This window comes from Silurus meridionalis, chromosome 3, assembly GCF_014805685.1.
Source record: "Silurus meridionalis isolate SWU-2019-XX chromosome 3, ASM1480568v1, whole genome shotgun sequence".
Taxonomy (NCBI): domain Eukaryota; kingdom Metazoa; phylum Chordata; class Actinopteri; order Siluriformes; family Siluridae; genus Silurus; species Silurus meridionalis.
The window spans coordinates 332,270-359,215 of NC_060886.1; the positions used below are offsets into that span (position 1 = coordinate 332,270).

At 42.4% G+C, this 26,946-nt stretch overlaps 1 protein-coding gene across 1 annotated transcript in view; it reads left to right on the forward strand.

The window, feature by feature from the left end:
• Window positions 1-1,725: 1,725 nt before the first annotated feature.
• Window positions 1,726-26,946, forward strand: part of asic4a (acid-sensing (proton-gated) ion channel family member 4a) — a 69,213-nt gene continuing 43,992 nt past the window's right edge. The window contains exon 1 of the mRNA XM_046845762.1: window positions 1,726-2,621. Coding sequence (XP_046701718.1) covers window positions 2,025-2,621 — 597 coding nt within the window. The 5' untranslated portion in view covers window positions 1,726-2,024. The remainder of the gene's footprint in view (window positions 2,622-26,946) is intronic.

Consider the following 26,946-nt stretch of genomic DNA (forward strand, 5'->3'; position numbering starts at 1 on the left):
GATTAGATTTACATTTACACTTTAGCAGACGTTCTTATCAAGAGCGATTTACAAAAGTATTTTGAGTCTTTATCATTAAAGAAATCGACACTAGTTTGCTAAATTACAAGCTCAAAACTTACTTTCCAGATTAGATTCACTCTCCAGATTAGATTCACTCTCCAGATTAGATTTAATTTTCAGATTGGATTTACTCTCCAAATTAGATTCACTCTCCAGATTAGATTGAATTTTCAGATTAGATTCACTCTTCAGATTAGATTTACTCTACAAATTAGATTCACTCTCCAGATTAGACTCAATCTCCAGATTAGATTGAATTTTCAGATTGGATTTACTCTCCAGATTACGTTTATTCTCCAGATTCAGATTAAATTCACTTTCCATATTAGATTCATGCTCCAGATTAGACTCTCTAGATTAGACTCTCTAGATGAGATCTGGATCAGCAGTGCAGTGAAATAATGATTGGTGTCACTCTGGTGATCAGGAGCTTTTGAAGTTTGACAATTAAAATGTGAAGATTGGCAGTAAATATTGTTCTGATCTCCTGAAGACTAATGAATTTCCTGCACTCCTCCCTGCATATCTGTTTTTCTCACGTTAACTGAGACCTGATTGGTGAGGAGATGAAAAGAAATAAATAAAATCTTGACATCACTTTGCAGGTTTCTGAAAAGTCAATGGTTACATTTTTTTCCTGACGTGTCTGAAAGAGTCTGCATTCAGCAGCAGCGACTTCCTGCAGGACTGCATGTTAAAATGTGCACTGACAGACGACAACAGAACAACAGAAGAATAGAAACACTGATTAGAGGGTTCACAGCAGACATTTTGTATTTTTAGTAGAACAGAAAAGTGTTTGAATCGCAGAAAAGCACCATTTCATACTCACCTTTTACTGTGTCCCACAGTCTGGAGGAGGACATTCACAGAGCTTCTAACACCTCATATGAATCTTTATAAACATCTTATTCCACATTTAGTCTCCATGTGCAGTTATAATGAGCTCCACTCTTCTGGGAAGATGGTCCACTAGATTTTGTGGAGATTCCTTCATCTACATGGGGTGAGGAGGTTCTGGGGTGCAGTCAGCATTCACATTCATTCATGTTCAATATGAGCTCTACTGTAGAGCTGGAGATCTTCCACTCTAACCCATGGAAAGCAGATCTTCATGGAGCTGCTTTGTGCACAGGAGCAGTTTCATGCTGGAACAGGTTTTGGTCTCCAAGTTCAAGTGGACAGAAAATATCATGCACCTGCTTCCAGAGACGTCTGATACAATTGTGAATCTCTGAGTTTGACTGACACACACACACACACACACACACACACACACACACACACACACACACACATGCACACACACACACACACACACACACATGCACACACACAGAGACTAAGGGGGAAAAGGCAGAAAGAAAGATGGAGAGAAATGGTGAAAGATGAAAAAAATAGCTGGAGAGAGAAAGAGGGGAAGAGGGGGAATGGGACTGGAAAAGGATTGAAAAGAGTGAAAAATGGAAAGAGTGAGATGGAGAGAGATGGAGAAAATGAGAAAAAGGATGGAGATATAGAGATGTAAAATAGAGAGAAACAGATATATAGAGAGATGGAGAAAGACAGAATTGTGGGGGGAGAAAGAGAGAGAGAGAGAGAGAGAGAGAGAGAGAGAGCGCAACAGTGCCCCCTCTCTCTTCTTCCTCTTTAGGAGTTGTTGAGGTCTTGTTGTTTTCTCAGTCTGAGGATCAAGGAGATGAAGGGAGGAGCGCGCGGGGGGAAACCCAACATCCCGGGGCTTTAACACACCGACACACTATACCACCGACCATCTCTTTATCCATCCATCCATCCATCCATCCATCTCTCTCTCTCTCTCTCTCTCTCTCTCTCTCTCTTATTCTCTCTTTCCACTATTTCTCTTTCTGGAGTTGAAGTATTGTGCGCACGCGGAAAAGGAAACACACACACACACACACACACACGCGCGCGCAGCACCGGAGCCTCGGTCGGATCTCATGATGCCGGTCGAGTTCGTGTGTAAGATCAAGTTCTCCGAGGAGGAGGAGAAGCGGAGGTCCCGATCAGCCGGAGGAGAGCGCGCGAGCCTGCTGGAGGAGAGCTGCAGGGCGCCGGTAAAGGACCTGGCAGGGTTCGCCAGCTCGTGCTCCCTGCACGGGATGAAGCACGTGTTCGGGGCGGCGGGTGGCGGAGGCGGCGGCGGGTGCGCGAGGCGCGCGCTATGGGCCGCGGCGCTGCTGGCGTCGCTCGCGCTCTTCCTGCACCAGGCGTCCCAGTGCGCCGTGGCGTACCTGCAGCGCGCGCACGTGACGGCGCTGCGCGAGGAGGCCGCGCGCGAGCTGCTCTTCCCCGCCGTGACCATCTGCAACACCAACCGCTTCCGCTTCTCCGCGCTCACCGACGCAGACATCTACCACCTGGCCAACCTCACCGGCCTCCCGCCCAAGAACCCCGAGGGCCACCGCGCCGCCGACCTGCAGTACCCCGAACCGGACATGCAGGACATCTTTAACCGAACCGGACACCAGCTCGAGGACATGCTGAAGAGCTGCAACTTCAGCGGACACAACTGCTCAGCGCGAGACTTCTCCGTGGTGAGTCCCGGAACTTTACGCTGCACGCGTGGAAAGTGGAGAGTGTGTGTGGAACATGGAGTGTGTGTGGAACATAAAGTGTGTGTGGAACGTGGAGTGTGTGTGGAACCTGGAGTGTATATTTTATATGCATTGTGTCTAATGTGCTAGAGAGAGAGAGAGTGTGTGTGTGTTTAATGTGCAACATGTGTAATGTGCAGTTGGTTAATGTGAAATTAGGTGTCTGTATTGCGTGCAAGTGTGTTGCAGTGTGTGTGTTTATTATGGAGTCATGTGCAGTGTGTGTGTGTGTGTGTGTGTGTGTGTGTGTGTGTGTAATGTGCAGTTTGTTTAACTTGTAACGCTAAGTTTGTGTAATGTGAAGTTTGTATGAGACATTTACAGTGTGTTTATAATGCGTGTGTTTGTGTAGCGTGAAGTGCATGTAACATGCAGTGGGTTTGTGAAACCTGCAGTGTGTGTGTGTGTGTGTGTGTGTGTGTGTGTGTGTAAAAATTCAATGTGTGCAACGTGCAGTGTATGTGTAACATTCAATGTATGTGTGTGATGTGCAGTGTTTGAAATATGCAGTGTGTGTGTGTGTGTGTGTGTGTGTGTGTGTGTGTAAAACCTTTGTCTTGCTAGTTTCTTTATCTTTTAAACCTATAGAGGGGTGAATCCCAATCTGGCAACCCGTGTCAGTAGCCCTGAATAAACCTGTACTGTGTTGAGTTTTTCCTCTGGCTGTGTGGAATAGTGTTTCTCAGTCAGACAGATGTTCAGGCAGATGTTTAGTCAGCTGTATTTCCATGTGTGAAATACACAATGAACATTTGTAGATAATAAAGTAAATAACAGGAGCAGGAGTTTTGTCCTCCTCAGTGAACTGTACTTTACCGCACCGTTATCTTCACACAGAGAAACCCCTCAGTAGCTGTGTGTGTTTTAATGTGGAACATTTGAGCAGATGTGCAAGTGTCTCTCTGATTTAACCTGATCTTCTAGAATCCTGTAAAAAATATTGAACTGTCCTACAGTGAAGATCATTTTGGTAGGACCCAAGATTTCATGAAGCTTTAAAGAAGCAGGACTTTCATGCTTTTTGTGGAGGAACATCTGCATATGCAGTCTTGTCTACAAGCAGTACTTAGGTGTTCTAATCCAGTTGTTCTTTAGCTCGTTCCTGGCTGCAATTTTTGATTTATTTGTATTTCCTCTCAGATCAGTTCTTTAGACTCATGAGGAGATGGTCTTTGGAGAAGGTTTTAAAAGCAAAAATTGCTACCAGGGATGTGGATTTTGTGCTGATAATTTGATATTGATGGCCTCAGAAATTTCTGGAAGCTTCTGTTGTCATTTGAGACATCATGTTGGTGGTAATTTTATTTTAAGACAAGTTTAACATTTGTTGATACGTTAATTATATATTTAAATCCAGGAAATATATAAATAAGGTATCAGCATTTTTATCTGTTGATGAACATAATTAAATTTTTTTCAAAATTCCTCGACCTGCTTACAGTTGCAACAGAAATGGTGGAGTGCAGTTTGCCTTACAGCCAGTAGGGGGAGATTTATTATATACAGTGTGTGTATATATATATATATATATATATAGGACTAAACTTTATTCACTAATTAGCAAGAAATATACACTCAGAATTTTTTCTTTAAGTGTGTGAAGGAGCTTTTGCTGTAGAAATTATCTTCTTCTTCTTCTTCTTCTTCTTCTTTCGGCTGCTCCCATTAGGGGTCGCCACAGCGGATCATCCGTCTCCACACCACCCTGTCCTCTACATCTGCCTCTTTTACACCAACTACCTGCATGTCTTCCCTCACCACATCCATGAACCTCCTTTTGGCCTTCCTCTTTTCCTCCTACCTGGTGGCTCCATCCTCAGCATTCTTCTACCAATATAATTTATGTCCCTCCTCTGCACATGACCAAACCATCTCAATCTCGCCTCCCTCACCTTGTCACCAAAACATCCTACATGCGCTGTCCCTCTAATAAACTCATTTCTAATCTTATCCATCCTCGTCACTCCCAACGAAAACCTCAACATCTTTAGCTCTGCTACCTCCAGCTCCACCTCCTGTCTTTTACTCAATGCCACTGTCTCTAAACCATACAACATCGCAGGTCTCACCACAGTCCTATAAACTTTCCTTTCAATTTTGCAGATACCCTACTATCACAAATCACTCCTGTCACTCTTCTCCACCCACCCCACCCTGTCTGCACTCTTTTCTTCACTTCTCTAACACACTCTCCATTACTTTGCACTGTTGACCCCAGGTACCTGAATTCCTCCACCTTCTGAAGCTCTTCTCCCTGCAACCGCACCACTCCACTGCCCTCCCTCTCATTCACACACATGTACTCTGTCTTACTCCTACTGAGTTTCATTCCCCTTCTCTCCAGTGCATATCTCCACCTCTCCAGGCTCTTCTCAACCTGCTCCCTACTCTCACAACAAATCACAATATCTTGCTGTAGAAATTATAAGATCTCAAAACGAGTGCATTATCCAACAACAATGCATCAACACCTTCTGAGCAATTAACACAAAATAGTGTAAATAGTGACCATGTCCATCACACCTGCCAACTCTTTGCTAATATCCATCAGTCACCAGTAAACTGTACACTATCATATTTGATTAACTTTCTTCTCCAAACCCGTGTCCTCGCTCATCATCTCATCACTTCATCTTTTCCTCCATGTTTCCTCTACAACTCTATGAGTTATGGACAATCTAAAGAGAGAAGAGAACCTCTTTTGGTCTTCAGGGTGTTTGCTTTTATGAAATATAAATATATGTATTTACTATCTTAGGATATAAAGTGATATTTTCTCAGTGGTTTGGAGATCTTGGCCTCTGGGAAGTCCCTCAGGGTTACTTCCTGTAGACACGAGTCCTGCATCAGCAACGCTCACCTCCAGAGATCAGTTTATGTAAGCTGCCTCACTCGACAAGCTCCTAGGAGTGTGTGTGTGTGTGTGTGTGTGTGTGTGTGTGTGTGTGTGTTACCGTAGAGAGAGATGAATGTTTGTTCAGGAGGGATCTGTGTGTTAGTGATGATAAAGTGCTGGTGTCGACTTTTTAATGTGGTGTGGTGAGGCATCAGTGCACTGGCTTCACTGAGACCTGTGATCAGCACTAACACACACACACACACACACACACACACACATTATCATCATCATCATCATCATCATCATCACTAGCATCACTTGAGATAAAATATACACCTCTATATACAAGAACATAAAAAACACCTGCCTAATATTGCATAGTTCCTCCTTATGCTTCTAGAACATCTCTGAGCCATCAAACCTCTAAATGTTTCTTTCATATCTGGCATCAAGACTTTATCAGCAGATTTCGGTGGTTTACAGAAGTCAGCCTTTACATTCCAAGTGCATCACTGAGCCTCGAGCAGCGATGGTCTGGTCAGCGTTCACCAGACGTTCATTCGTGGAGTAGTTTTGGTAGGTTATAACCCTTGTATCCTTTGGAAAACCCCTGAAACCTTGTTTTGGAGACTTTCTTAAACCAAACCATTGTTAAAGTGGTTCTTACACTCACCCATTCTTCCTGCTTTAAACATATCAACTTTGAGAATCCACTGTTCAAATGCTGTCTAATAATCCCATCAATCCCACCACTGAACTGAACTGAATTTCTATTTCACTTTTCTTCACCTAAATCAAGTTTAAATTCTAAGTTAAAGCGAATCTGGGATGCTGCAGTTGCAGGAAAACAAACATCTTCGATTCCAGTCAATCCGTCTCGAAATGTTATTATCTACTAATGTAGAAAAGGATTTTTAGTATTTCCAGGAGTGAGAGAACTCTATGAGCTCTACAGCATCATGAACTCTGAGGAATCCCACACTGCCAGTCAGATTGAAGCCAACATTCACCTAATGAGCTCCAGGTGGAGCAATGACTAATCCCATCACATTCAGAGCCTGAGGAGATGCAGGAAAGGCCACACTTTAATCACATCAGTTTAAAAAAAAAAAATAAAACGAAGGTGCAGTCCAAGAGGTTCATGCTAGCATTCATGATCTTCACAGAAATCTCAGAAGTCTTGAAAAAGTAGGAGTCCTTCAGTCCAGGGTTTATAAATAGAACCCTGCATGGAAAGTAAATACAAGAAATAAACTCTCCACAAATATAATTGACAACCGGTCGTGATGCAGTTCAGGGGGAGAACAAAAACCAGGTTTAATTGTAGCTAGCATTAAATGTCTTTGCTGACTTTGGAAAGATCACATTGTGACATTATTCCTGAACAAAATTATATTCAGGAACCTTCTTCACTTTATCTGTAGGTTTAGGGTTTAGTTTCTCATTTTGCTGTTCAATCGGAACTGATACAATCCATACCGATAGTTTTTCCGGGTTGCTGGAGCGTCCAAGAATCTCTGCTGTTATTACGAGCGGCCTCTAGAAACCATTCACTGATGCCATGTGCTGCTTGTTTTTACACACGAGACTGCATGCTGAACGGAGAGCGCTATATAATATATTTATTGTTCATATTTTATAATCTATCTTCTTCTTCTTCTTTTTCTTCTTCTTCTTCTTCTTGTCTTTCGGCTTTTCCCATTAGGAGTCTCCACAGCAGATCTCCAAACCCCCCCTGTCCTCTACATCTGCGTCTTTCAACCCACCTGCATGTCTTCACTCACCACATCCATTAACCTCTTCTCATATTTTATAATCTATGACATATCATTTTTTTTATTCATTAATTTATTCATATTTATTTTATTATATTTTCATGATTCAGTATTTTTTTTTTTTGTAATAAAGTCCAGTATTATTTTACATGCAGCGTTTGTTTGTTAGTTTGTTTGTTTGTTGTGCTTTAATCATTATTTATTAAAAAAATATCGGTTGATTAATCCGTTTGTACGATCGGTATCAGGCGACCTCTAATTCTCACCATGTAGAAAACATTCATTATAAACATTAATATTCATGATGTGAATTTCCGGCTAGACGGTTTGCTATGCAGGCTAGTTTACTGCTATATAAATGATAGCAGACAGAAGCCAGTGCTATGATCATGACTGTGTTTTCTTCAGCACAAAAAAGTGCAAGTCATTTCTTCGTCCACACAAACTTCATGTGTTGTGTTTATTAATAAAGACATCACGTAACCATTGTAAGTGTACTGAGTGTAGAAGGTCTGCAGTCAGCTGCGGAGTTTAATGGAGCGTCTGCTCAGTCGATGTTGTCTTGTAGTTGTTTGTTTGTTTGTTTGCTTTCATCCGAGTTTTTGCACATCCCCCCCTCCCCACACATACACGTTCGCCGTTAGCATCGTGAGATCGCGCTCTCGTGCTCGGTGAAGCGTTTCCTCGCTCTCGGGCTCCGGTTCCTTCTCACGACGCCGCTGCGCTAATGACGGCTGCCTTCAGCTCCGAGACCATCGTTCATCTCGAAGCGCTCGACCTTCAGACGCGTTTAATTCATCATCGGCTGTTTGATTTGTTCTTTGGCGTCGGCGCGTGAGAGCTCGAGCGTCTCGGTTAGGAAGTGTCCCGAAGTACACATTAGACTCTAATGAAGCCGCGAGAACGAGCCGAATTACCTCCCATCACTTTCCCTGATGAAGTGTCACACAGCGTCTATTTACTCACAGCCATGAATATGTATTTCCATTTATTTATTTCTTCCTAAAAAGTGCTGTGGGGATGAAACGTGTGTGAGTGTTTGTGCAGTTGTGTGTGTGTGTGTGTGTGTGTGTGTGTGTGTGTGTGTGTGTGTGTGTGTGTGAGTGTGTGTTTTGCGAAATCTTTAGTGCAAAAACAACACAAAAGGAAACATGTATAAGTGGTATATCTGCTCTTACGTCCATCAGGAAGTTTTTCTGTGTGTAAGAACTTTACATGATTCTCTTTTTGAGCATCACATCACATTCCACTAGGTTTTGGGGGGTGAAGGAAAGAATTCATGTTCCTTCTACAAGAGCATAAATGAGCTACTGGTTTTAGTGGAGGTTGAGGCGGTTGAGGAGATTGAGAAGGTTCAGGTGGTTTAGAAGGTTCAGGTAGTTTAGGAGGTTCAGGTGGTTCAGGAGGTCAAGGAGGTCAAGGTGCAGGGTTTTGTGCAGGACACTTAAGTTCTTCTCTGACCTTGATACTGGCTACCATGTCTTCATAGAGCATGCTTTGTGTACAAAAGCACTGTAATGATGGAACACTGCAGTGTGTGTTAATGTGTGATGTGAGATTGAGATTGTGTACATCTGGGTTTGTGTGAACTTTGAACTCAGGACGAGTGGAGTTTCTCCTGCATTGGTGTTTGATAGTGTGTGTTGGTTTTAGATGGTATGAGATAGAATAAGATGGTGTTAGATGGTATGGGACGGTGTGAGATGGTGTGAGATGGTGTGAGATGGTCTGAGATGGTATGAGATGGGATGGGACAGTGTGAAATGTGTGATATGCTGTGAGATGGTGTGAGATGATGTTAGATGGTGTGAGATTGTATGGGACAGTGTGAGATGGTATGGGATGTATACGAAGGTGTGAGATGGTATGGGACAGTGTGAGATTTGTGAGATGCTGTAAGATGGTATGGGACAGTATGGGATAGTGTGAGATGGTGTGAAATGGTATGGGATGTATGGGACAGTGTAAAATGTGTGAGATAGTGTAAGATGGTGTGAGATGGTATGGGACAGTGTAAGATTGTGTGGGATGGTGTAAGATAATGTGAGATGGTATGGGACAGTGTAAGATAGTGTGAGATGATGTAAGATGGTATGGGACAGTGTGAGAAGGTTTGAGATGGTATGGGACAGTGTGAGATGGGATGGTATAAGAAGGTGTGAGATGGTATGGGACAGTGTGAGATGGTGTGAGATGATGTAAGATGGTATGGGACAGTGTGAGATGGTATGGGACAGTGTAAAATGTGTGAGATAGTGTAAGATGGTGTGAGATGGTATGGGACAGTGTAAGATTGTGTGGGATGGTGTAAGATAATGTGAGATGGTATGGGACAGTGTAAGATAGTGTGAGATGATGTAAGATGGTATGGGACAGTGTGAGAAGGTTTGAGATGGTATGGGACAGTGTGAGATGGTGTGAGATGGGATGGTATAAGAAGGTGTGAGATGGTATGGGACAGTGTGAGATGGTGTGAGATGATGTAAGATGGTATGGGACAGTGTGAGATGGTATGGGACAGTGTGAGATGGTGTGAGATGGTGTAAGATGGTCTGAGATGGTATGAGATGGGATGGTATAAAAGGTGTAAGATGGTGTGAGATGATGTGAGATGGTATGGGACAGTGTGAGATGGTGTAAGATGGTCTGAGATGGTATGAGATGGAATGGTATAAAAGGTGTAAGATGGTGTGAGATGATGTGAGATGTTATGGGACAGTGTAAGATGGTGTGAGATGATGTGAGATGGTATGGGACAGTGTGAGATGGTGTAAGATGGTCTGAGATGGTGTGAGATGGGATGTTTTAAGAAGGTGTGAGATGGTGTGAGATTATGGGACAGTATGAGATGTGTGAGATGTGTGAGATTGTGTGAGATGGTATTGGACAGTGTGAGATGGTGTGGGATGGGATGGTATAAGAAGGTGTGAGATGGTGTGGGATGATGTGAGATGGTATGGGACAGTGTGAGATGGTATGGGACAGTGTGAGATGGTGTGAGATGATGTGAGATGGTATGGGACATTGTGAGATGGTGTGAGATGGTGTGAGATGGGATGGTATAAAAAGGTGTAAGATGGTGTGAGATGATGTTGGATGGTGTAAGATGTGAACTCTCTCCATCAGTGCTGTGGAAGATGAAGGTTCTTTGTCCTGCTCTATGTTAATGAGAAGGTTGTGTGGATGTGATTTGTCGATATCCTGAAATACGGCCCCCTCGCTCCCTAAACGCCCCACACCGCTCAATATCCTATTAAAGCCCAATCACAGATAGAACGCAAAGCAATCTGGAAATTTGTGCTGACATTGATCCAACACCGAGAGGAGCTGATGGTGGCGATTAACACTCACATCCCGAGAGATACACAGTGTACACACACACACACACACACACACACACACACACACACACACACACACACTGGCTCTAGTGACAAAGAAAATATTATTCTAAAGTAAATACACACTTCTGTTGAAGAGCTTTAGAAGTGTGGAAGAAAAAAAAAAATACAAATCCTCATGTGCCTGTATTCACTCCCACCACCTTCTGGGCATGGTCTCCTGGTGGATCTTCTCCCAGACCTGGATCAGGGCATAAGTGGTGCTACTTGGCAGCTTTAGGTGGCAACACAACATCCCAGAGATTCTCATTTGGATTGAGGTCTGGGGAAGGTGAGGGCCAGTCAATAGCAACATCATCCAAAACACATACACCTACACCAATCTGCCCGCATGAGACGGAGCATCGTCATGTCCCAGGAGAAACCCAGGTCGCATGGCACCAGCATCCATAAAGAGAACCAATGTCCAGTGTTGGACCTGCAAATTCTGGTGTCTCTGGTAAACAGTAAACAAGCTTTACGTGTGTGTGTTTAGATTAATATGGTGTGTAATGATAGTGGACATGAAGCTCCGTTTATCACCTTGCTAAAGGAGGAATGAAGAAATTTACAGTTTGTCATATTTTCAGATTTTCATGAGCTCATCCTCTCTGACCTTCACAGCCTTGTTCTCTCTGACCTTCACAGCCTTGTTCTCTCTGATCTTCACAGCCTTGTTTTCTGACCTTCACAGTCTCATTCTCTGTGACCCTCACAGCTTTCTTCAATCTGAACTTCATGATCTCATCCTCTTTGACCTTCACAGCCTTGTTCTCTCTGACCTTCACCTCCTTGTTCTCTCTGACCTTCACAGCCTTGTTATACGACCTTCACAGCCTATTCTTTCTCACCTTTACAGCCTTGTTATATGACCTTCACAGCCTTGTTATACGACCTTCACAGCCTCGTTCTCTCTGACCGCAGCCTTGTTATACGACCTTCACAGCCTTGTTATACGACCTTCACAGCCTTGTTCTCTCTGACCTTCACAGACTTCTTCTCTGACCTTAATAGCCTTGTTCTCTCTGACCTTCATGATCTCATCCTTCTGACCTGCATGAACTTGCTCTCAACAATTAGACATAAATTTGGTTTTTGGAATTAACAGCCAGGTAGTGGCCACAGCTCTGCTGAATCCTGGCTCCTGATTGGTCAGAAGGTGTTGATTGATGTTCTTGAACTTCAGCTCAGACAGTAGTGCAGGTTTGTATTAACAGTGCTCGCTTTGATACGTTATCGTTTCCATAGCAACATCGTGTCCACTGGGATTTGAACAGAGGACAAGTAGTAGATTTTGAGAAGAAGAAACATTACAGAAGTCTTCAGTATGAGAAGAAAAACTGTAAAACCTCCGACATCTTCAGCCCCGAGGAACGTTTTCATAGTTTCATAGTAACTCAGAAGCATTTCCGTCCTGATGTCAGTGTGTGTGTGTGTGTGTGTGTGTGTGTGAGCATATGTGCTGCTTTTAGCTCAGTGTGAACTGGATGCTCTATCAGAGTTCCTCCTGCCCTTTCTCTCTGGCCTCATGTCGGACCATCTGTTCAATCAGACGACCCTCTGACCTCCCCTCAATCTCCTCCCATGCTCATCCAGATGTGTGTGTGTGTGTGTGTGTGTGTGTGTGTGTGCACATTTGGATGTGATTACAGTTTTATCCTGTTCTCACACTTATACCTTTTATTGCTGATGGATGTTTTTCATCAGGAACATAGAGGAACCTGGTCTCCACAAAGTGCTTACCTGTCTTCACAGCTAGGATGGAGAATTTCAATGGCTTTACAAGATTACTTCCTGTTACTCTGCAGACTTCTATAGGATGTGTGTTGGAGAAGAACTTCTCTTCCTCATTTTAGATACAAGAAGAGATGATAGAAGATCTCACAAAGCAGCAGAATAAAACATTCACCATCAAACCTCATCATACTGGAGACCTTCCAGCTCGCTTCTACACCGTACACTGCATGGCAAAAGTATTTGGACACCCAATACCAATACTATAGAATACCCACATTCTCAGCCATGTGTGGTTCTTCTCCAAACTGTTACACACACACACACACACACACACACACACACACACACACACACACACACACACACACTATTTTTGGATGCACAATGAAATTCTTTTTTCACTTGATCTAGGAGACATTAAAACCTGTTCCAGCATGACACAAAGTGCACAAAGCCATCTTCATGAAGATCTGCTTTCCATTGGCTTTCAGGTGTGTGGAAGATCTCCTGCTATAGAGCTGCAACACTTCAGAACATGAGGAATGTGAACACTGACTGCACCCGAGGAACCTCCTTACATACATCCATACGGAGTTGAACAACACCCTTGTGGACGAATGAATCTCCACAAATTTCCACAGAAACATCTTCCCAGAAGAGTGGAGCTTATTCTAACAGCACATGGGGAAACATTTCAATCTTATGCTGCTCTTTTTTTTTTGGATTGCAGGTGGGTTTAATCTGCCGTTCAGGAAAAACATTGTGGTCTAGTAGCAGCAGGTCCCACAGAGAAAACCCAAACACACTCTTTCAACCCTGTCGATAGAGCAGCAGCTGTAAGATCTAGCAGTCTAATGCACTGAGCTCGAGCTGATAAAGTGAAGGAAGGAGCAGAAGTTCAGCAGGAGGAAGTGGACGAGGTTGCGTTAAACCGTGACGCTGCTGGTGATGTTTTATATTAATAAAGAACCAGAGCTGATGCCGGGGTTTGGCTTTAATTAAAGGAAGTGCTGGAGCTCTGCGTGTAAAACTATAGAGCATTCAGGGGTATTTCTCTTCTTTAGGAAAAATAAAGAGACAAAGGAAGTGAAGAGATCATCTTTAACCTTCATCCTCTCTCCCTCTATCTGCTGGTCTGGTCTCAGTAGAGTGAGACACACTCTCTCTCTCTCTCTCTCTCTCTCTCTGCACACTAAAAAAGCTCCACTCATGTTGCAGAAAGAAGTGTTTGGGACCCAGACAGTGGAAAAAGTCAGGAGAGATTTGCGTATCATTACAGCGCAACCTGCAGAAGCTGAACAAGGTGTGAACTGCAGAGGAGAACAGAGAATCCGCCACTCTGCTGCCCGGAATATCCAACAGCTTCTGTGATTTTTAGGGTAATAAATGAAACATTCCGCTGCTGCGATGGAGAAATAAAAACATTTCAGCGTTTTGTCGAGCGCTAAAGTTTTTCCCTCTGAACAGAAAGTTGATCTGAAAACTCTATTATGAGGCGACTTCATCACTAACGCTCAAGCCATTTTAATACCACACACAATAATGTCTACAGAGAAACACACTCTTATCTCAGCCTGTGTGTGTGTGTGTGTGTGTGTGTGTGTGTGTGTGTGTGTGTGTGTGTGTGTGTATGGTCTTGTCTAGAGGAGTGAATTGTGAGTCAGAGAGAAATTGGCAGGAACTCGTCTCTCCGTCTCCCGCTGTTCAGCAGTCTGCGTTATCTGTTGCATAAACATGCAATTACCCTTCATTTTCTTTTCTCAGATAAGTCTGTGTGTGTGTGTGTGTGTGTGTGTGTGTGTGTGTGTGTGTGTTTTCTTTAGACTGCAGCAGTAGAAGGCCGTGTTGGCAAGGCGTATAAAACTAAGAGAAATTTAATGAATTGTCTTTAATTCCTGCTCCATAGTCAGAGTTTATTACACACCTCATTCTGCCAATCAGAGATCTTCAACCAATCCCATCCAATCCCAGAGAACTTCACCCAATCCCATCCAATCCCAGAGAACTTCACCCAATCCCAGAAGTCTGTGCTGCACCGTTGTCCTGGAGAAACGTTCAGTTTAAATGTGTTCCATCTGAATCGAGGAATGGCAATAAAAACCTTCTTGACTTGAATTGATTTCCATGTTAAGGCCTGAAACTGAGTCAGAGACAGGAGCTGTTGTTTCATCAGTCTCTACAGCTGGAACAGGGAGTAGAGAAGGTAGAGCTTTATCAGGGTAGAGCTATATGAGAAGGTATATCCAGGGGTAGAACTATATCACAGAGCACTGGTATATCAAGAAGGAGAAGTATAACAGAGCCTGGGACTAAATCAGAGACTTCAGATGGATTATGAAGTTGAACTGTATGAGAACTTTACCTGGATTTGGATCAGATACTGGGACTGAAGATCAGGAAGTGCACCTGAATGAGGGCTTGGATTCGGATTAGGAGTTGAATATTAAGGGTTTTATCTACGGAATGAAATTGAACATCGAACAAAATGAATTTGGATCCAGCACTGAAGCAAGGTTTGAAAATTAATAATAGAGATTGAGACTGCAGTGTGCTGCATCAAGGTCTAGGGAGGATCAGGGACTAAAACTTTTGTTTACAGAGTTAATGCAGTTGGATTAGACTAAGGAGTGCCATGAGGCTAGATCAGACACGAGCTGCAGTGAAGAATGTGGCTGGAGTAAGAAGGGAGGGAGAGTAAGAACAGGAGATAAAGCTGGATCTCACTGGAGCTGGGTCACAGACTAGATATACAACTAGGTGCTGATCTTGACCAGGATCTGGAGCTGGGTCAGAGGTGGAACAGAATTCTGCACCTGGATCAGTGACAGATACAGAAACAGCTTCATATGTAAACTGTGTTCTGAACAGACAAAGAAAAGAAAGTCCAGGTGAGTTCTTTCCTTCTTGATGTCATGGTCGTAGGCTCAGATCTCTGAACCCGTTGCAGCTTCTGCTCTATGAAACATTGCCCTGATGTGCTCAGAGTGATGCTTATCATCCTGCGATTCAATTTCCTTTTCTCAGCGTGCTGTTGGTTCGGACTTGAGTTCTGCCATGACCTGAAGGTAGGGATCCTTCACGAAATCTATGTTCTACTCCTTTATCTGCTGAGAGCTGATAGGGTCCGGATTCCCTGTGTGTTTAATCTCTGTGATGTAGCCGAGCTGAGGGAGCTGTCAAACTCTGAATCAGTCAGCTGTGAGCTTTCAGACGGGGGTTTGGAGATTTCATCTGTCAGCACCGAGCGGTGCGTAGCATACTGAGGTATTAGACATGATTTCTGGGTGTTGTATGATGCTCGCCGGTTTAGTCTTCTATCTTCACGTAGATTTTCGGCCCATTCGGATCTGACTGTGAGCAAGAAGACTAATCTGTGGTTGAGCTGAGTTGAGGGAGCTGTCAGGAGAGAGCATTAATCTCCAGGTGAGATGTGAGGCTTTGTGTTCAGGGCAGATGCTTTGATCAAACTCTCATGTGATTAAAGATCTCAGCATTTAAAACTGAAACTTTGAGTGTAGAAGAAAGACTTACTCAGGCATCTGATTCATTTCAAGGCCTGCTGGGGTCTGATGGGAAATAAAGATTTCATGTATTCATTTTCTCAGGCCAAAACAGTAATCCATAATGACCTGACATTTCTTCTGCTTTTTTTTTTAAAACTCTCATGATTTGAAGGTTAAGCGCAGTCCCTTCTGACCTGAACACACTTTACATTCTGCACTGTGAGTCAACATGCTCTGTTTCCTGAACAGCACCAGGAAAAAACTCAGATTTCCACTTTCATCAGTGCTTCATTTACAGAAGGGCAACAACCGTTCAGCATCTAATGCGTGGAAGTAGTGAGAAAAAGAAAGAGTGAGATGGAGACAGGACACAAGCCCAAGCTTTCTTTAAGTTGATGCAATATAATCCACAGCTGGGGATCAGGGATTAGAAAGAAAAAGCAAACTTCAGAACTCATCGATGCAGATGTACAAGACGTGACAAAGAAACGTAGAAAGTGAGGTCCTACGATAATCGCTTTTTGAAAACGTTCTTCAAAGCGGAAAAATTTGTTAACGGCGTTTTCACGTCGCAATGCGGATCGCAGGTGTGAACGGAGGCTTTCGAAAAAACGCATTTGAAGTCGTTGCTGTGAAGTTTTAAAGAGGCGGAAAGTAAATAAAAGCAGGTGGAAATTACGCTGGTCAAAGCGCTTTACGTTTTGCTCACACGCAGTAAAGTGACGTGAGCGTTTTCAGACGTTTCAGCGCGGATGAGCAACTTTTGGGAAACGATTGAAAATGAAATTGTGGACACGGAGCGTTTTTAGACACGTTTTTAAATTGATCCGGATTTGTGAGGCGTAACCTGAGACAAACAGTAACATAGAACAGCTAAAGACATCACTCATAACAATCCAATGATTGGACTGATCTCCTGGAAGAAATACTGAAATAGAATGTGTATTTCTTTATAGTTATTCTGGGAATTGTAATGATTTTTTAATGGACTTTTCCAGCCAAATGTGGTTCTTCTACAAAATGTGAAAGTTGTATCACACAATTGTCTTTGGATGCTGTAGGATGAAATTGTTGCTTTCACGTGAACTAGGAGACACAAACCTGTTCCAGCACGACACTGCCCCTGAGCACAAATCCAGCTCAATGAAGATCTGCTTTCAATAGGTTGTAAGTGTGTGGAAGATCTCCTGCTATAGAGCTTCAACCCTACTGGGGTGAATGTAAACGCTGACTGCACCCCAGGAACCTCCTCACCTTCTCACCTACATCAGTTCCTGACTTTACTAACACTCTTGTAGCTGAATGAATCTCCACCAAATCTCCACAAAATCTAGTGGAACATCTTCCCTACTATGTACATAGAAACCATTTGGCAATGATGTTATGATGTGAAAAGCTAATGGTGTGTGATGGTATTTGTAATGGAACCCAGTAGACTCATGTCTTTAATTGATGATTTGTTTTTTATAAAGTAATGGATGAACTCTTCTTACTTTCTTACTAAATATCCACAACTCAAAACATCATGTTTTTGCAGCAACGAGTAAAAATATCTTCTATAAATCCATCTTTAAATGGCTTGGAGTCAGATCCAGCTGTTCTAACATGTGTGATGTGCGGTACATCTGGGAAAGGAGATATCTCCATATGGGTTTAAAATAGATTTTTTGACACAGAGTGGAAATGTTGAACATGAAAGAAGTTCCTGGTAAAGTGTTGGAGAATATTGATGTGTTCTGAACTGGAAGACTCCTTCAAAAACACTTAAGAGCACTTTGAAGGAGAAAAACCCTGAGCTCTCTTTATCAGTGTGTGTGTGTGTGTGTGTGTGTGTGTGTGTGTGTAACAGAAATTATGGCTTGAAATAATGTTTGACGAGGTGCCGTGATGAAGCTGAACAGCACAAACCACAGCAATTTACCAACGAATGCATTTATTTCTTGATTTTTTTAAGACCAACGGATCCTTCATCCATTCATCTATTTAATGTCTCGTTCCGTTACCGGCCAACTTGTCGTGTTCATGAGAAAATGCAAAGCAGCTACTCCTGGTTTAATCCTGAAGCTTCTTCACCCACATTTACATGTTTAGATGGAATTATCAAGTCCCCTTTAACGAGCTGTTACTATGGAAACGATAGCATGTAAGAAGGTGCATATTTATGTGAACCTACACTGCCGTTAGTGCAGCTGTTCAACTTCTGACCAATCGCAGTCCAGGTCAGGGGATGTTGGTGGGTGCTGGAACTAAAAGTGAGTGGTGTTTGCAGTGTGTGATGGAGCATCATCCTGCATGAAAATCACTCGATTTCATAAGTGATTCTTTTTATACCATGGCTGATGTATACCCATGAAAACGATCTGTTGGAAACTTCACATATCTCACGGAGGTCATTTTGACACTGTCAGGGATCCTAAAGGGACCTACTAGAAGTTGGGGGTACAACTGAAATCCTAAATCCCTAAAATGGTAGTTATTCTGGAAAATTGACCAAAGAGTCTTTATATAATAAATAAACGTAAATGCGTTTAAAGGACTTCACCATATTTCATAGCTTTTTTCTTTCACTTCGCTGCAGTGCTTGTGGCTCTGTGTCAAGTGCATCAGGTCAAAGTTCTCAAAACCCCTTTTTTTCCACAGTGTAAACTGGTGCCATGTTGTTGCAGATATACATCGTAATGGTCTGCGTTATTTACATTTACATTTACATTTGCGGCATTTAGCAGACGCCCTTATCCAGAGCGATGCACAAAAGTGCTTTGAGTCTCTATTAATGCATAAATCTACACTGTACGCAAGATTACAAACTTAATATAAATATAAATCTTGAATTCTACAAACGTGAGTACTAATTTAAGTGTTTCAGGAAGATGAAGGTCTTCAGTCGTCGCTGGAATATAGTCAGGGACTCTGATGTACGAACATCTAGGGGAAGTTCATTCACCACCTCGGTGCCAGAACAGAGAAGAGCCTTGAAGTGTACTTACCTCTCATTCTGAGAGAAGGTGGTACCAGTCGAGCAGTGCTGGAGGATCTCAGACAGCGTGGTGCAGTGCGAGATGTGATGAGGTCACTGAGGTAAGATGGCACTGGTCCATTTTTGGCCTTGTAGGCATCATCAGTTCTTTGAATCTGATATGTGCAGCTACTGGAAGCCAGTGGAGGAGCAGCAGTGGGGTGGTGTGGGAGAACTTGGGCTGATTGAACACAAGTTACGCAGCTGTGTTTTGGATCATTTGCAGTGGACGAATATAGAGGTGGACGGGTATAGAGGGAGAAAATGAGGGGACCAAGTACTGAGCCTTGTGGGACACCAGTGGTGAGTCTGCACGGGGCAGATGTGGATCCCCTCCATGTTATCTGGTATGTGCGACCTTCCAGGTAGGAGGTTTATTTCTTTCCATTTCTTTGAGCTTTTCTCATATGCCGTGTTTTAGTTATTGATTTGGCCAGACTGGTCTGAATGTAAGCTGAGTGCATTGTTTTTTTTTTTTGCTTTTAGCACCAGAGGTTGACGGATTGATTAATAAAAATCTTTTGGCTTTCCAAATATTCTTTAGCGTGTTTTATTTCGAGGCAATGAAACAGATTGCATGTGTTAGCGAGTACATTAGCATGACACCGTCTGCAAATCACATTTTTCTGCCAGATTTAGCACACTATTTATTTGCATGTCGCCATATACAAAGAATAAAAACATCTGTTACGGGTGACACCACCACCTCCGTGCTGAGGTCGCAGTCTTGTTGGAACAGGGTGAGCATTCACCAGCCCTCCAGAACTCCATCAATCTAAACCATCCAGTGTAGCACAGCATTCATCCATGAACAGTTTGAAAATTATTCTTTATGGATTTCTCTCTTTTTGGGCTTCGGTCAGTGGTGGCTGAAATACAGCTTTGTGCACAACTCACCAGATTCTGTAGGGTCTGAAGAATCGAGAGGTTCTTGGGACACCAGCAGCTTCAAATATCTGTTTGCTGCTCAACAGTGGCTTTCTAATAGCTTCCCTTTTAATCCTATTAATTTACCTGACAGAATTTATCTCAATAAGCCTTTAATCTGATCAAACTATTCTCACACAACATTTGATAGTTTGATGATCTTTGTCCAGATTCTGCAATATTTCCATTGTCTTCCTGCCTTTTTCAAGACTTTGCACTATTTCTTATTTGCAAACATCTTTCTTCCTTCTTAAATATCTCCTTGCATGAGGAATGTGACTTGCTTAATGATGTGGAACAACCTCTTTGAGCTGCTGAACAACTTGCACTAGCTTCAGTTGGATCCCACCTCATGAAGGTTTCAGGCATTCATAGAAAAGATCCCGTGAGGAACCAGAGCAATCTAGAGATGTACCAGAAAAAAAAGTCTTCTTCAAAAACTGCAGTAAACTTGAATGATATTTTTTACTGAAATCCTAATAAATTATTTATATAATAATCTGGAACGCAGTGTCTGCTACCTACAGGAAGAACGTCAGAAATGAGATGTGGAGTCCAACGTGTGGGCAAATAAACGAGTCGAGGCGAGTGTTTGTGTGTCCGGTGTGATAAAGACTCGCATTTATATCCTGCCACTGCTCTATCACTCACTCAGCACCAGGTCAGGAAGCCAAACACACCCTCGGAGAAACACTGACTCCATGCTAATGCTGGAACCGTGCTGCAAATTCCACAGGACTTCGACTTGAATCTTAAATAAATTGTGACGATTTGAAATGCAGAGCTACGCATACAAAGTTCTCTGAAGATGTGAGATCAAAGAAAGTTGTATAAAAGCAAGTGTGGTTTGTTAAAGAAGGGAGGATTTCCCCTCAGCGTTAGCATGGCGGTATTAGATCGATGATCCTAATTAGCACATCGCGAGCGGCTGCGGTCAGAGCTGGATTATTCGACGCGCTGCTTTTCTCGTCTTATTAACACTGCAGCGGTTCTCACTCAGCAACCTGCTAATCATGGAGCTTCAGCAAGGTTAAAGAGGTTCACCTCGACTCTTAACACTCGTCAGTTTGTTTGTCTTGTTCTTTTCAAGATGCCACGGAAGCGTTGGAGTCTGTGATGTAACTTTTCCTGAGACTGTTCACTTTTTAGTTTCAAAAGTTTAGAACTTCTTATAACATCTAATAATGTTTCTTTAAAATATAATTTTTCCTGAACAAAAGAGAGCCAACACTAATCATTAGCGGAGTTCCTCAGGGGTCCATATGTGGTCATCTCTTGTTCTTCCTTTGTCCTCAACCTTAGGCATCAGTGGGTTAAAAATCTTAAGAACTTTCTGATCATGTCAGACTGTATTGATGTACCAGAGACTTTCACCTTATTAAAATATGGAATTGTCCATCAGCCATGTCCATTCAGGAAAATCTAGAAGTAATTAGAAGAAAACCAGGAGGGAATCTTGAACCTGGGGCCAGAATGCAGAAACTGTCTGCTTTGATCTAGTTCCAAACAGTATTCCTTAACGACAGATTTATACAGTAATTGGCTGAGATCACATTTACCAGAGAGCCACCAGATCATGCAGGTATCTTCTCCATGACCTCAGAAGATCCTTGGTGACTACAAGTATTAGTATTCTTTAGACTTATTACAACACCCTTCCTGGTGGTCTTCCTTCAAATGGCATATCTTTCGTAAAGACCATTCAAAATGCTCCTGTCTGGTTTAGAGGTTTTTTAAGGTTCTACTGAGAAACTACACTGGTTTACAAAGCTTCTCAGTTTGCCCTCTCATTATTTCAATGGGTTTGTAAGGTACGACTTGGCCCAAAGACGGAATCCACTGGTGTGGGTGAAGATGTGCTGTTAGTCTTTTCTCACACTGCTTTTAAAGATTACTCCAATTTATAGTAAAAATCATACCTTGAATTGATTTCATCAAAGCCGATCAGTTGTGTTATTAACAATTAACAAATGTCAAATTTTGAACAAATAACAGAAGTAAGAAATAAGAAAGTTACACAACATGATCATCATAAAAATAATGTAGTTAATAAAAGAATTGTTAAAGAGTCACTGTACCTGGTGATGGAGACACCCAAAGACTGTGTGGGAAGTTCTGACTACAGAATGCTTCCCTGAGCGTTTCACCAAATCGTTAAATTTCATCAAATTACAGTGAGGAAAATAAGTATTTGAACACGCTGCTATTTTGCAAGTTCTCCCACTTAGAAATCATGGAGGGGTCTGAAATTGTCATCGTAGGTGCATGTCCACTGTGAGACATAATCTAAAAAAAAAAAAAATCCAGAAATCACAATGTATGATTTTTAAACTATTTATTTGTATGATACAGCTGCAAATAAGTATTTGAACACCTGTCTATCAGCTAGAATTCTGACCCTCAAAGACCTGTTAGTCTGCCTTTAAAATGTCCACCTCCACTACATTTATTATCCTAAATTAGATGCACCTGTTTGAGGTCGTTAGCTGCATAAAGACACCTGTCCACCCCATACAATCAGTAAGAATCCAACTACTAACATGGCCAAGACCAAAGAGCTGTCCAAAGACACTAGAGACAAAATTGTACACCTCCACAAGGCTGGAAAGGGCTACAGGGAAATTGCCAAGCAGCTTGGTGAAAAAAGGTCCACTGTTGGAGCAATCATTAGAAAATGGAAGAAGCTAAACATGACTGTCAATCTCCCTCGGACTGGGGCTCCATGCAAGATCTCACCTCGTGGGGTCTCAATGATCCTAAGGAAAGTGAGAAATCAGCCCAGAACTACATGGGAGGAGCTGGTCAATGACCTGAAAAGAGCTGGGACAACCGTTTCCAAGGTTACTGTTGGTAATACACTAATATGTCATGGTTTGAAATCATGCATGGCATGGAAGGTTCCCCTGCTTAAACCAGCACATGTCCAGGCACGTCTTAAGTTTGCCAATAACCATTTGGATGATCCAGAGGAGTCATGGGAGAAAGTCATGTGGTCAGATGAGACCAAAATAGAACTTTTGGGTCATAATTCCACTAAACGTGTTTGGAGGAAGAAGAATGATGAGTACCACACATTTTCTGCACATGGGACAGGGCGACTGCACTGTATTAAGGAGAGGATGACCGGGGCCATGTATTGCGAGATTTTGGGGAACAACCTCCTTCCCTCAGTTAGAGCATTGAAGATGGGTCGAGGCTGGGTCTTCCAACATGACAATGACCCGAAGGACACAGCCAGGATAACCAAGGAGTGGCTCTGTAAGAAGCATATCAAGGTTCTTGCGTGGCCTAGCCAGTCTCCAGACCTAAACCCAATAGAGAATCTTTGGAGGGAGCTCAAACTCCGTGTTTCTCAGCGACAGGCCAGAAACCTGACTGAGAAGATCTGTGTGGAGGAGTGGGCCAAAATCCCTCCTGCAGTGTGCAAACCTGGTGAAAAACTACAGGAAACGTTTGACCTCTGTAATTGCAAACAAAGGCTACTGTACCAAATATTAACATTGACTTTCTCAGGTGTTTAAATACTTATTTGCAGCTGTATCATACAAATAAATAGTTTAAAAATCATACATTTTGATTTCTGGATTTTTTTTTTTAGATTATGTCTCTCACAGTGGACATGCACCTACGATGACAATTTCAGACCCCTCCATGATTTCTAAGTGGAAGAACTTGCAAAATAGCAGGGTGTTCAAATACTTATTTTCCTCACTGTATATCTGGTCTGTTCTTCTGATATGGGACTAAGATCATATTTCCAGTTGTACTGAGATCTTTAAAATGATGGCAAACATAAAGAGTTAAAATGAATACATTCTTAAGATATAATAACTACAGTATGCAGGTATATTGGTTTGAATTCCTGGAACTTCCATAGAAGTCACTGTTTCCTGACCCAGGAGGAAAGAGGGGGCTTCAGGATGGGTGAGAGGGCAGCTGAACAAATGGTTTTCTCTCTTCAGATTAGAACATTTATTGTTTTGTTGCATGGAAGATCTCGAGGTCTGACCACATGGGAGATCTCACCATCCTTTAGGATTATATGCTGAAAAAATCTCGTGACATGGGTTTAGAGGTCAGTACTATCTTGTTGTCTGGATTGTTCTCAAGTCTCGAGGCGTTTCTAATCCTATCTCAGCGGATGACACACACTGCACTCTTTTGCTGCATCTTTTGCTCTATATACCTCAGCGAGTTCCTCAGAAGATTGTGGAAGATCATTTAATTAGTCTGGTGTTAGGGGTGGTGTCTGAGGACCCAAATGCAGGACGCAACAGGTGTAAAGTAAAAATGGTCTTTAATAAATAAGTAAATAAATAAAATCGTGAATGTCTTTGTTGTTCTTAAATAACCGTTGATGTGAGATGGCCGCCGACCCGAAGCCCTGAGCCCGGAAGCCTGCACCCTGAGCCCGGAAGCCTGCACCCTGAGCCCGGAAGCGCGTGCCCTGAGCCCGGAAGTGAACAGCGTAAGCCCGGAAGATCTTGACATCTGGTTTGTTTGTAAAGTGTGATTAAGGGTGTGTTTGTGACGGAGCCCGTTAGAAACCTACTGTCCAGGTGAATGATGAGGGACAGAACCTGTATGAAGCTGCTGAAGGCTTTCTGTAGTTTTGTGTTCAATTATAAGTTACAGTTATGTTTACAGAAGTGGAAGTTTGATTGACGGTTCGTCGGTGTGTGAATGAAAGCAGCAGCAGGACGTCTAATTATGTAATGAAGTGCAATGCAAACCTGTGAATTATGATGTGTTGGGTACAGAGTGACTCTTTTTTTCAGTCTGCCTACATGCCAGAACATTTACATTTTGAAAAAACATGCTTCAAAGGAAAATGATCAGTTTAATGGCACAAAATATGGATTATAATAATTATGGAATAAAGGAATATATAATTAGTTTTATTATAATTATCATAGCACAAGAGTGATTGTGTGCTGCGGATTAGTCATTGTGGAGAATCCGGAGTCAATCACACTGATAAATATCAACCCCAGTGTGTGTTCACGAGCTTGATTATCCAGGCGTGGTGTTGATCCTCAGGAAGGTGGAGCTGATTGAGGAGCAGGCAGGAGGTTTCTGACCAAGCGTTCTAGCTTTAGCTTCATAATGAATGCCTGTTCCTGGTGAGATGATGAGTGGGTTTTGTTCAGGCTTACAGGAGTCAGACCTCAGTGTGTGTGTGTGTGTGTATGTGTTTGTGTGTGTGTGTGTGAGAGAGAGAGAGAGAGAGAGAGAGAGAGAAAGAGACCTTCACTTTCTGTGTCTAATTACCGAGCTTAAAAATAACTTGTAAGAAGTTGTTGTTGATCACGAGAACGTTTGTAGTTGAGTATATTTACTTGTTTATTTTTAGGAAACGAAAGGCAAATATGTCGCAAGTTTCAGAAGATTTTCACACACGAGTGTCAGTGCAAAAGTTTGCACAATCTTTAGAAGCGTGTTTTATATGCAGTGGACTGTAGAAATATTTTTGTTGGTGTGTGTGTGTGCAACTGCACACTGCAGAACATTACATTTCCAAGCCTGAGAAGGTCGTGGTCTTCTCTCTTGACTGCTCTCCTACACTCATTACTCCTCACACTGGTGACTTCCAGGGTTCAGGGACGCAAGCACATGATTCACATGTATTATGTATGAAGTCTTGCCGACTTCTGATTTGCTATTAATTCTATTTAATTTATTGTTATTTGTCTTGCGATGTTAATAAAGATCATTGTCCCAAAGCAGCTTTCCATAAAGGTAAATTATTTCTTTCCATATCCCAGTGATGTTGGGAAGCTGGGCTCAGCCATGATACAGCATCCCTGGAACACAGAGGGTAAAGGCCTCACTCAAGGGCCCCAAAAGTGGCAGCTTGGCTGTACTTAAACCTTCAAACCTGCTGATCAGTAATCCAGAGCCTTAACCATAATAGACAATTTGATTACAATATATAGTTTTAAACCCAATAGACATTCGGTGTTGAGGACGAGGATGAGGTTGTCTCTAGAGTCTGGTTTCTTTCAAGGTTTCTTCCTCATGAAGTCTCAGGGAGTTTTTTCTTCCCACAGTCACCACTGAATCACTCATTAGGAATAAACTTATAGTCTTCATCTCTGCAAAGCTGCTTTGAGACAGTGGTTTGAAAAACTCTACAAATAAAACCGAATTCAATTAATTATTTATGTTTATAAATGTTTATTGGGGCAAATCACTGAGACTTTGTGAGGAAGAAGCCTTGAGAGGATCCACATCCTCAATTTGTCACCTGTTCACTGATAAAGACTCGAGTTTCACCTCCAGAGGAACCTCATGGAGCTTTAGGCTGTGACGTAGAGAACATCCACAGCAGTGGTGAATGGTCTCCATCCAGATGTGAACATCCAGATGAACATGGCAGGTTCGTGCTTGTGTAACTCCTCGTCTGTATTCTTGCTGGATCGTAAGAGCGTTTCTTAAGATTGTGTAATGTTTGCACTATTGTAAGTGTGTGAATGTGTGCACTGGGTTTAAATATTCCAATAAATTCTGTTTCTGTAAGAACTTCATAATCCAGATATTAATTGAAAATATGTCCTTAACTGAGGTGATGGTGGTGAGGAAGAAACCTAAACGGGACTCCATTCTTATTGAGAAGACACCACATACCACACATACAGTAAATATATATAACTCATTTCTCTTCTATAACTGTCTACACAGTAGGAGCTATCGAGTCATTTCTGTTTAAATCCACATTTCATTTCGAGCCTGAAGCATCAGAGAGAAGGTCTTGAGTGCACTGTGATTAAGACTCGAGTGTAGATCATGGCTAGATCTTCCACAGCAGTCTGTAGGGGGTCTGTATGATCATCTGAGTGTGTAAGGACAAAGACTATACACTATTTTATAACTGGATAAAAAATAGTGGAAAATAGAAGCTGACTTTGTATTTTTGGTGCCTTACATCAGAAGTCTTCAAAGTTTTTCAGGTCAAGGACAACTTAGGTGATAGAGACATGGGGCAGGGACCCCTGATACAATCACTGTGTCAAACCAATCATATGCAAAGTGGCAGAAGTTCACACATCCTTCACTCAGTAGAAGTTCTGACTGCACTTTTTTACTCA